The sequence below is a fragment of the Harmonia axyridis genome, chromosome 2 (assembly GCF_914767665.1).
Source record: "Harmonia axyridis chromosome 2, icHarAxyr1.1, whole genome shotgun sequence".
Classification (NCBI taxonomy): domain Eukaryota; kingdom Metazoa; phylum Arthropoda; class Insecta; order Coleoptera; family Coccinellidae; genus Harmonia; species Harmonia axyridis.
The window spans coordinates 29,963,009-29,975,480 of record NC_059502.1 but is presented as its reverse complement, the minus strand read 5'-3'; the positions used below and the strand labels follow the sequence as shown (position 1 = coordinate 29,975,480).

Genomic DNA, 12,472 nt, shown 5'->3' with positions numbered 1-12,472 from the left:
TTCAAGCACACCCTATAGCTAAAATGAATAATTTCAAGAGTTATCGAGGAAGAACTATAAATGAGGAAAAAGCGCAACTGATAACTTAATTGTTTGTTGGGATTGATTACAATTCATGAAATATCAAATTTAGTTATAGAAACATCAAATTTCAGTTTCTTTCTGTGTTTTGCGGAAGTCACAGACTACTCCACACAGAAATTGTGGTTTTTCCTCATTTGAAGATCTTCCTCGATAACCCTTAAAATTTTCATTTTAGGTAAATGCTAAGTAAACCGCAACTTTTGATACGTTGAATTGACTGAAATAATGAAGCATATAGGTTGTTATTTGAAAATCTTGAGTTTTGATGAATTTGAATTGTCCAAGTTCATCATCTTCTGATAAACACCCTGTACATTTTTGCTCCGAACCGCAAAGAGTTTTATAATACTACGTATTTGCAGAATCGAAAATGGAAAAGGTTTCATCGAAAAAAAAATATTTCTGCAGGGATATTGAAAAAATGTGAGTCAAAAAAGCTATCTAGTGGAGCAATAATAAACAAGGTGTGCCATTTGAAATGAGGAAGTAGTAGTCTATTTCCGATATAACCGGAAGTTGTAGATGAGTGAAAATATTTTAGGGAGAAAGGTCAGTGTCTCAAACTTCAATATGAAAATTTGCAGTACAAAATTATGCTTATCATGAACGTCTAATAGACCATCGCGGTGAATCACCCTGTATGTTGGATTTCCATTTTCTGTTGATTGATGAACCTCATTTCATGATACAGCTTTATTTTTCAACAGTTCAAGTCATATCAAAATCTACTAATTTTTCCGTGGGCATTTCAAACAAGTGTGTACCGGGTTTTCCACCATAATTTGACCCCCACTTTAACTTTTTTACTAAAAGAGGTACAAAAAAATGTTTTCTACAAAAATTTCACGAAATCGACTAGTGTTTTTTAAAATGATTCCACAAAACGAAATATATACAGAATGGGCAATATATTGATTGCAACTTCATTTTTTCAAATGGAACACCCTGTATATTTTTCTATATTTGACTAGCTCTTTTTCCCCTGATTTTGAATATATAACATAAGCTTGGCCTATCTCTCTTATACTGAGTACCACAGAGTTTCAAATTTTAAGAACCACCTGGCAAGCTAAGTACCTAATCAGAGTTCAAGTGGAACTAGTGGAAGGCTATGATAATTAAAAATGTCCTTTTTCGAGTTATCTCGTAGGCAACGATATATGACTTATTGAATGAAACTATTGATCGAATATGCATTATACAGAAGTGGAAAAATTTTAAATATTTTCACTCTATGTGAAGAACAATGAAAAGAGGAAAGCTACAAGGAATATATGGAGTTGCATCCAAATCATCCAATTCCAATTTAAAGTGAAAAATGTATGTCATACATAAAGTATAAAAGGGCATATTGTGTTATCGCAGCCTACCACTTGAAAACTGATTACTGAGTATGCCAGGTGATTCTTGAAATTTGAAACTCTGAGGTATTCAGAATGAGAGAGATAGACGAAACATATGTCATATATTCGAAATCAGGGGAGAAAGAGCTAGTCAAATATAGAAAAATATATAGGGTGTCCCATTCGAAAAAATGAAGTTGCAATCAATATGTTGCCCACTCTGTATATATTTCGTTTTGTGAAATCATTTTAAAAAACACTAGTCGATTTCGTGAAACTCTTGTAAAGAACATTTTTTTGTACCTTGTTTAGAAACAAAGTTGAAGGGGGGGTCAAATTATGGTGAAAAACCCAGTACTTTCAAAAGCTTGATTAATTTCAAAACTTAAATGAAAATAGCTCGCGAGTGGTTACCTTTGAAATAACTTTCAAATATAAATAATTGTTCACGTGAAATGAGTCCATCTTTGGGATTCTTTATCAACTCATGATTTAATCATGAAAGTTAGAGATATATCTTTTACAGTCATTAACTGAGTGGTGATGCAAAAATTTTCAGAAATAATTTCCTTGGAGGAACTTTAGTTATGATGTAATATAATATAATCCAAGAAATATCTAAACCCGATTATGGAACACCTGGTATATAGGTAAGCAATAATAAATGAACGTTGAAACCATATTATTCTCGCATCATATTCAGAGTTTAACCGGCATTAACATTATATGGTGAATGCACTCAATGCAACGCATATCATCGATAATTACGTCTTAAATTCTAATTCACATAATGACGCAAGGAAAAATAACGATTTCATGCCTTAATAACATCAGAAATACTCACTCTTAAATTATAAGAGAACACGCCATCTGGTGGTGACAAAGGATATCGTCGCATCGCATGGCTAACTAATGCAGCCATGAATCTTCAATAAGTTCACCATCACTGCAAAGAAAAGTATAATTTAGTAAAGAAAAATCGAACAGAACAAAATAATTGAACGCATAGGTATAGCTTATTAAAAATGAAGATAACCTTCCTGTTCTGTCGTTACCAACATTTGTAATCAAAAAATTTTCTTCAGATCGAAAGCTGCCTTCTCGAATATCATCGAATATAATTTGAGTGCCATCATATTCCCTCAGATTTTTCTCTCGATATAAGAAAATGAATATCAGCAAAAATATAAGATCAAGTAGAGAACTTAATACAGTTATATTCAAGGAAGGAGTAAATAAATAAATTAAGTGTCATGTCTCATGGTTACCTTAAGTTACCTTAAAAATCACTCTAGTGGAGCTATCACCTTCATAATGACGAGCCTAAGCTTAATAATATGTATACTTAGTATTACTTAGTTTATGTTCCTTGAATTAGACTAACTGTATCAAAAATTTATTTTTTTCATCATTGGTCATTCATTGCCAGAATTGGCCTGTCAAAATACTTTTTCTGAGCATTCCAAATACGACATTCCTCTTAAATGTGTAAAAATATAGTTTTTAAAGTCTTAAGAAAAAAACTCAATAACATAAGTACTGCCCTGGAAATAGTAAAATTACATAAAATGTTTGGAAGGCTTGTATAGTTGTATGAATCGAATAAACCCATAAAATTTAATAAAATTTTTTTTTTTCTGTAGATGAATCAATACAATATTTTCGTTAAGATAGCATCATCAAAGGCATAAAAAATTCAAGCAGAATATAAAACTAAATTACCCAATAGATCAGACTGAGTTGAAATTTAATTCGCTTTCAGTAATTTCGTCAGATTTTTTCTTATTGAATATAGGTATTTATAATAATTATCATAATTGATGTGGTTCTATTAACAATGATAATAAAGGATTCAGGTTAGCATTTAGACGATCAATGAAAGGAGTAATAGCATGATTGGTCAATAGATTAATAATAGGAATAATCTGGTAGGTAAATTATTTTTTGTTTGATAAATATAGTTTTTCATGGTTATAAACTATAAACTGACTGAACGACAAAATGAACGGAGAACCAAAAAAAGATTTCTTATACAGGGTGATTCACCACGATGGCCTATTAGATGTTCATGGAAAACTGATCATAATTTTGTGATAGAAATTTGCATGTTGTGGTTTGAGACAATGATCTTTCTCTCTAAAATTTTTTCAGATCATACAACTTCCGGTTATACCGGAAACATTCTACTACTTTCTCATTTCAAATGACACACCCGGTATATTATTGCATCATTACATAGCTTTTTTGATGAAAATTTCAGCAATGTGCCGTACCTTGGCTAAAAGCTCAATGGTTTTTGAGTTAATGGGATTCTTATGAAGAAAATGCTGGGGATGAGGAGTGAAATTGGTTTACTAAATTTTACATTTTTTGAATTATAACTAATTTACTTCACACAGTTCGAAATTACGGGTTCTCCTCATTTAAAATTCTTCCTCGATAACTCTTAAAGTATTCATTTTCGGTATAAATTTTGCTCAAGTAACCCCAACTCATTTTATAAGTAGAATCGATTGAAATAATAAAATATATAGGTTCTAATTTGAAAATCTGGAGTTTCGATGAATATGAGTTGTCCAAGTTCATTATCTTCTACATTCTGCGTTACTTTCTGATAAACACCCTGTACATTTTTCGTCCAAACAGCGAATAGATTATAATATTACGTTTTTTCAGAATCGAAAATGATGAAGGCTTTTTCGAAAAAAATGTTTTCTGCAGAAATATTCAAACCCCAACATGCAAATTTTCAGTATAAAATTGTCATCAGTTTTTCATAAACTTCTAATAGGCCATTGCGGTGATTCAATCTGTATATGAGAATGAAACGCTTTCTTTAAGAATTCTTTTAAATATTTCAGATCATAACATTATAAATCGATAGCTTTTAATTTTCTAGTATTGTTCAATTCTCAGTTTTCAAGAAAAAATTTATCAAACTGATTCTATCAAATTCTTCTAAAATAATATTATATATTCCATATTTGAACAAATTTTAGGTACACTGTTTGGAATCATCAATTGGAAAACTCTTCGGAACAGCATCAGTTACATTAATTATGAGGTTTCGAAAACTTTCACACGATCCTCATGAATCTTGGTTACTATGATTTTAATGGATTCATCGTAAAATTTATGGGCATCCAATTACTTTTCTCCGAGCTTCATCTCGTTGTGTCCCCACTAGAATGTTGCGGTAAAACTCAAAACAACAGTTCTACCACGCGCAATTTTTCAGTAAATCATCGACTTCTTGTAGTCTAGGAATGGAGATATTATTGTTAATAACACAATAATTTTCCTTGTCAACCGTAATTTAATCGATATGAATCTGAGATGTGGGTAACTAGGTCGACGATTGGAGAGATCATTCACTTAAGGATGGAAGTACGATTGGAACTGGAAGAAAACAGAAGGAAAGAAATTATCGTACCTTTCATCTCCAGGGTCGTATCGACTTTTTACAGTTACTTCATTGTAATTAAACAAAATTCATGAAAACTGAAGAAGTTTCTCCTAGGACCCTCGTCACGGAGTAACAAAAACATATCCATTTTCTCTCACGTCACATTTCAACATTTAGGTTAGGTTTTTTTGAGTTTGTGACCAAACTGCTCTTGTTTTTTTTTGGGCTTGTTGTATTAGAAAGAACTATTACGCCAGCAAATCTACCTTGTGAGTTAGTATATCAACATAACGCACATTACCTGTTAGGCAGAAAATTAAAAAAAGATACAGGTATACATATCGAGGTGCCTATAGCCATACTTAGATACGCATAAATAATAATCAATTATATTTGTAATTAATTGGCCAGGTTATTTTTGAATTAAATTCATTTCTAGTTTCATCAGACCATTTCCTTAGTAATCGTAAGTAATATTATGAGGGCATCTAATTTTCCTGAAAAAAATCAAAAAATCACGTTGCTAAGGATCATTTCGGATAAGAAGCATGAGTGCTGGTGAAAACAAAAATTCGAGTGGAACACGAGGATTTTTTCCCTGCACCAATAATTTTCGTTAAAAAAATATTACTTTTGCACTATGTTTTTTTCCATTTTTCCACAAGAAAAATTAATTGACCGAATGGTTTTTGTCAAGGCTATTTCACGAGACCATAGTTACTTGTTTTCGAAGATAAGTAAGATGCATAGAATCTATTCATATAAGTCACAGGCTCAGAGTAATAAACATAGATATAGAGGGAGCATAATGTCATTTTCAGTTAGCAAATTTTGTCCCCAACATGAACTATCAAATTGACATGAAGCGCGCGGAAATGAAAACATATCAGTGATGCGATATTTCACTCAATAAGCGAATTTCTCCACAAAGAACGTACTTCTTATGTCCCATAGTGAATCAATGTTTCATATTAATTCAAAATATATTGAACTAAATATCTAAATATATCAGAAATTCAGAAAGCAAACTTCAAGCACGCCAAACAACGTGAAACAACCGATGACATTAGAAGAACAAAAGTTGCCAAACCTTGGATTGCAGCAGTAGATACAGAAAATAATAATATTATAAATTCGATAATTAGGAAAAATATCGGATTTCAAATATTCAAATTTGCATATTTAATCGGAAATGACTCAAATAAATATATTTCATTCAATATAATATACATCCATAACGATATAGTAAAATTGTGAATTTGAAAATACATCACAATTCGACAACGTAGTCTAACCAAGTTGGGGACATTAGTAAAATTTGCGTGTACTCCCTCTATCAATGTTTATAACTCTATGGCATGGTCACAGGTAAACTAGAAAAAACTGCTAACAGGTGCTGTCATGCAGTTTTTCTATCGAGAAACCATTTGTAATTCAAAATTTGCGTTTGTAATTGGTGGAAATTGAGACGAGAGAAATAGTCGATCAAAAACCACGTTCTCCTAATATTTTATATTCAAATAATTGAACCATTTCTATTGCGTTTATTTATTTGTTTTTCCGATATTGGTTTTTAATTCGTCGTTGAGTTATTTTCATCATTTCTACCAAAATGTTATGGAAAATATTAATTTCTTGATCGTTTGGATGACCCCAATTTATATTTAACCATGCAAATTAACTATTCGATCGAAGTTATTTCGGTACTAATATTGTTCAATTATTGTTTAGACCGATTTTGAAATACACACGACAAAAATAAACACAAACATATCTAACGAAGCGTCATATTATTCGAAAACATCACTCATTGAATTCAACATCATGAGAATGACGATTTTCAGTACGATAAAACGACAACGAATAATTTTTCTGGCAGTAATACGAGTTATTCAGCCAATAATCTAGTCAATAAATTCACACGAATGAAATAATTTCATAGAAAATACTGAACTTTTTCAATCCAAAACAAGGAAAAATATTTTAATCGTTCAATCAATAAAATAAATTTTCTGCTTGTTTTCATTCGGGTTTTTTGACCTCGCGTTCTACTTTGTAATCATTTTATTTTATAATTGTTTTATCTTCACAATTATTTTACTTTTATAATATTAAATAAGAAAATATTGGGAATATTGGACACAATTTTATTCTATTGTTTAATTTGTAACAACGCCGACGTTTCGAAACAGTTCGTTTCTTTTTCAAGGCTAAAAAATATAAATAAATATATAAGGCATACAATATGACATAACATGATAACACATTACCTAGTTACGACAAACAATATTGTACGTTTATTAAAATCATTAAGATAATCTTCAAGGAATCGAAATTCTTTTACACCGCAGATAATCAACATCAACATCCATTAAGTTATTTCCAATACGACAATGACATAAACATATGATTACGATAAAAATATTAAATGGACTTAACACTATTGACGTGGCCAGCACTCATCTTCTAATTATATTGTTATATATCGTGCTTAGGTGTTGTACATCTTCTCTATGATTAACTGTGTTATTTACTTTTATATTAATCATTTCGCTTATATTTCTTTTATAACCAACCTCTTCCCTATCAAGAATCTGTACATTATCAAAATCAAATTTATGGCCCGTAGTCATTTGATGTAAAGTTAAAGCTGTTTTATTAAAATTTATAACACTCTTACTATCATATTTATGTTGTTTAATTCTATCTCGTAAATATTGTTTAGTTTGGCCAATATACCAATATACCCAATATACCCAATATACCCAAACTATACTGTTTACGTTTAGTCCATAAGAGTGTACTTAATTTGAGGCCAATAGTTAGTTGTGTCAAATCTCCCACGTACAATATTGGTAAATATTTACATAATATTTTAAATTCTACCTTGTCTACTTCCATTTTTAATCTAAAGGATTCTTTTTCGTTGACCACAATTTTAACACATATAAAAGTGCCACCAGGGTATATACTTATCTCATTGGATGTTATTTCTCTTTTTACAAGCATCCCAAAAGAACTTGTTGTTAGTATCATCAAGAAAAGATGGAGCTTTATTGGCTGCCATACAAATCTCAGTAGAGAAAAGTTCTTAGAATTAGTTGATCTTTGTTTCGAAGGTGGTTACTTTGTGTATGAAGGGGAATTTTATAAACAACTTTATGGTACTGCAATGGGTGCACCAACAAGCCCTACTTTCGCTAATTTAGTTATGAATGAAATATTTTATTATGTTGTCGAAACACTTGATTTTTGCATTCCACTCATTAAGTTCTATGTAGATGATACATTATTGTTGGTACCATATGATAGAGTACAACACATTTTGGATGTTTTCAACTCTTACCATCATAAAATACAGTTTACACTTGAAGTAGAGAAAAATAATAGTTTACCTTTTTTGGATTTGTTAATAATTAGAAAAAACTCTGATATTATCACAGATTGGTACACCAAACCGATAAGTACTAATAGATGCATAAATTTCTTCAGCAATCACAGCATGCAACAAAAAATTAATATAATGGGTAATTTGATAAAAAGATCATTAGAGTTAAGTAACAAAAAATTTCATACGAAGAACTTAGATAGGGTTAGAGACATTTTGAAGCAGAATAACTATCCCTTATACTTGATAAATAGAACAATAAGTAAACACACTTCTAATGTTGGATATATGGTTGATGTTCCTTCTAACGCAGTTGTTACTTCGTACTTCAAGTTTCCATACTTACCTGGCCTTTCTCATAAAGTAAATTTGTTGTTGAGGGAATTAAATGTCAAGTGTGCTTTCTATAATTTACTCACTACAAAAAAATTTTTCACCTATTTAAAATATAAAACTCCTCATAGCTTAGAATCGGGATTAGTATATAAGATACCTTGCGCTGACTGTAACAAGTGTTATATTGGCCAAACTAAACAATATTTACGAGATAGAATTAAACAACATAAATATGATAGTAAGAGTGTTATAAATTTTAATAAAACAGCTTTAACTTTACATCAAATGACTACGGGCCATAAATTTGATTTTGATAATGTACATATTCTTGATAGGGAAGAGGTTGGTTATAAAAGAAATATAAGCGAAATGATTAATATAAAAGTAAATAACACAGTTAATCATAGAGAAGATGTACAACACCTAAGCACGATATATAACAATATAATTAGAAGATGAGTGCTGGCCACGTCAATAGTGTTAAGTCCATTTAATATTTTTATCGTAATCATATGTTTATGTCATTGTCGTATTGGAAATAACTTAATGGATGTTGATGTTGATTATCTGCGGTGTAAAAGAATTTCGATTCCTTGAAGATTATCTTAATGATTTTAATAAACGTACAATATTGTTTGTCGTAACTAGGTAATGTGTTATCATGTTATGTCATATTGTATGCCTTATATATTTATTTATATTTTTTAGCCTTGAAAAAGAAACGAACTGTTTCGAAACGTCGGCGTTGTTACAAATTAAACAATAGAATAAAATTGTGTCCAATATTCCCAATATTTTCTTATTTATTAAATAACAATGGATGATAACCAAGTAATAATTTTATAATATTTTTATCTTTACGATTATTTTAACTTTAACATGTGATATATACCTATATTTTCATTTTGTTAACTATGTATATAAGCTGTAAACTAAACGGCTAATGACCAAGCAGTCGTTGCCGATATTTCAATTAAAAAAAAAGGAAAGAATAAACTCAATAATGGTATTATGTATGACGATTTCTCTATTTCAGTTTAGTATTAAGCTCATTACAGTACTAAAAACAGTCCTGTAATGAACTCATTACAGTATTGTTTTCAGTTAAATTTTTCGTCTTGTGGTTGTCCACTCTGACTTACGATCCTATCAAATTTCAACACACGTCAATTGTCAATATGATATAATTTAGATATAGTGGAATGATTTGCAACATTATTCGCAATTTGTCTTAGTTCTGGTGATGTTGAATCGATTGCGTCAGACCTAATTCACAAATTCAATGCGTAATTATAAATATATAAATATATTTCATATAAATATATTTCATAATTTCATTCTGCTTCATAATATACTTTTTTTGGGTTTAGTGATTCTGAGAGGACTATTTCTCTCGTCTTAATTTCCACCAAACACAAACGCTCAATTTTGAATCAAAAATAGAAAAACTGTATAACAGCAGCTGTCGGCAGTTTTTTCAACTTTACCCGGGGCAAAACTTGACAGCTATTGTGATGAAAGATTACAATATTTTTCAAAAGAAGTAATTATGGCCTCACGAAATAGTGTTGTCAAATACCATTTGGGCATTTTATTAAAAATGCACACAATGCAAATAAATATTTTTTTTCAACAAAAAGCATTCCTGCATGAGCAAAAATCCTCGTCTTCGACTCGGATGCCATTAGCACACATGATTTTCCTCATAATATTTTTTTTTTTGGAAAAATTAGATGCCCCATGATAATACTTTCGAATAATGTATGTAATTTTCATCCATTTTTTAATGAAGCGATAATAACTTAACAAATATTTCATGAAACCCATTGGCATTAGATCCGGTTCTGCACGCTGAAAGTAAATATCAATATGATAGGTGAGCCAGGCGAAAGTGAATTGATTTAGCCTGAGGTACTGGACAGCATCATTTTCCCCCAGATTCACTTTCGTTTATAGTAGCATCAAATATAAACAAAAACTTATTATCATGGGAGTATTCTTTGCTGGTCCATTCATTTTACTTTCGTTTGATTGTTTTTAATCCGAAAGTTACTCGTTCAATTATACGGGTTTCAGCGAAAGTAAATGGCAAGGTGAGCAGCCGAATTCACACCATAATTGGAAGTAATGCACATCATATCCAGCCATGGTACAAAAAACAAGGTCTATAACGCTGGGGTTCAGTTTCGACTGAATTATTTCATGCACCATAATATCATACGTTATATCACAAGGCCTATGATTTTGATCGATTAAACTATCAACATAGGGTTTTTCGATAGCTTTGATACTATTTGAAAATAAAAAAAATTCAAACATAAATTATTCAGTAGAAAATAAATTTGTTTTTATTAATTTTCTGAAACCATCTTGAATATATATTCATCTAGATTTGAGGATAAGTGGTTGATCTACAGATTATTACTGATTTACAGATCCCAATCCACTTCTCAACATAGTGTGAATGTACTCAATTTTAACACAAACTATAAAGAAGAATTGGTTTCAAGAATACAAAAAGCCACAAATCATCTCAGAGCAGCTGATTCAGCCCGTAATCCAATCTTTTTAAGAGATTTCAGTAAAGAAGGAGTTGATAATAACTTCGTAGAGTTAAAAGTAATATGCACAGCTTGATCTTCCAAGTTATAACTAGGACTTCACTTTTTCTTAAATACTGATTGCCCTGTACCTTCGTTATTGAGCGTATGAGTATCTTAACCAGAGAAGGTTCATCATTGACTGTGATAAACGGAAATGATTCATATATGGTATTACTGGATTATTTCAATAATTGAATTGAATCACGTTACTAACTGTTATAATCAATGATGTGAAATGTATCCTACGTTCCGTATATTATCAAGAAAAACAAAATTGTATTAATTGGAATTTTGAGGAATATTACTTATTTAAATCGATTGACTATTCTTAAACATACAAGAGAAATATTCAAAAGATCTTTTTCCTATATTATTGTTAATTGAATCACTACTCTGGATAAACTGGAGTTTGATCGGACACTCTATTTCAAAATTTAAATGAAAGTCGTTCCCCAATTCTAAAGTCTTGATATTTACTGCTTCATTTTGATAAAGGGTTGTTTATGATTGCTGATAGATTGTTAAAATTTTTATGTTCTTGTTTCATGATTCTGCAACGATGAGACAAAGGAGTCTAACCAGGTGCAGGCCCCCTAATACCAACCAGCAACAGCCAAAAGGTTTCTGTAACCACTGAACCCAAGTCTCCCAAATTTTCAAAGAGTTTGAATGCAAAATATTCTTATTCTATTCCAAGTATGTCTTCATTATTTTCATATGATAAATACTCCTGACTTCACGTCATTGCTTTTCTCGTTTATTATTTCATTAACTAGATAAACAATTGGCTTTTCAATTTAAAATTCAGTATGCTTATTCCATGAAAAGATGGTCATTATCGAATTTTGTGTACCATAAAATTCTTTACTTTTTCGAAAAAACCCTATATTTAAAAGACTTATAATGCCTTCATCTATTGATCACTTATCTATAGAATTGTATGTGTTCATGGAACAATAAAAAAAAAAAAATTCAATAAGTATTGAAAATATTTCAGCTTAATATAACACAACTCGGCTCGTGAATGTTGAGATTCCTCGAATAGCTGCAAACTAGTCAACTATGAAATGAACTGCTACTATTCCTTCTAAAGCGAATCTTCTTTCAGTGCCTTACCCAGACATAAGCCTTGGGGGAGGGATAAAGAAAAAAATAATAATTATTCGTTTCCGATGAATTTGAATTGACAGATGCTCCGTGGAATTTATTTTCAATTCAAGGGTTCGGAGCTTTTACTTCAGAAACTAATTAATTTTCTGATTGTTTAATTTTTATCATCAATTTGGCATTTATAGCCATAATGATTATGCCG

At 30.6% G+C, this 12,472-nt stretch overlaps 1 protein-coding gene across 1 annotated transcript in view; it reads right to left on the bottom strand.

Annotated features, from left to right (window-relative positions):
- Positions 1-12,472, bottom strand: part of LOC123672000 — a 34,528-nt gene that overhangs the window by 21,109 nt on the left and 947 nt on the right. The window contains exon 2 of the mRNA XM_045605939.1: positions 2,272-2,373. Within this exon, the coding sequence (XP_045461895.1) occupies positions 2,272-2,349 (78 nt within the window). The 5' untranslated portion in view covers positions 2,350-2,373. The remainder of the gene's footprint in view (positions 1-2,271; positions 2,374-12,472) is intronic.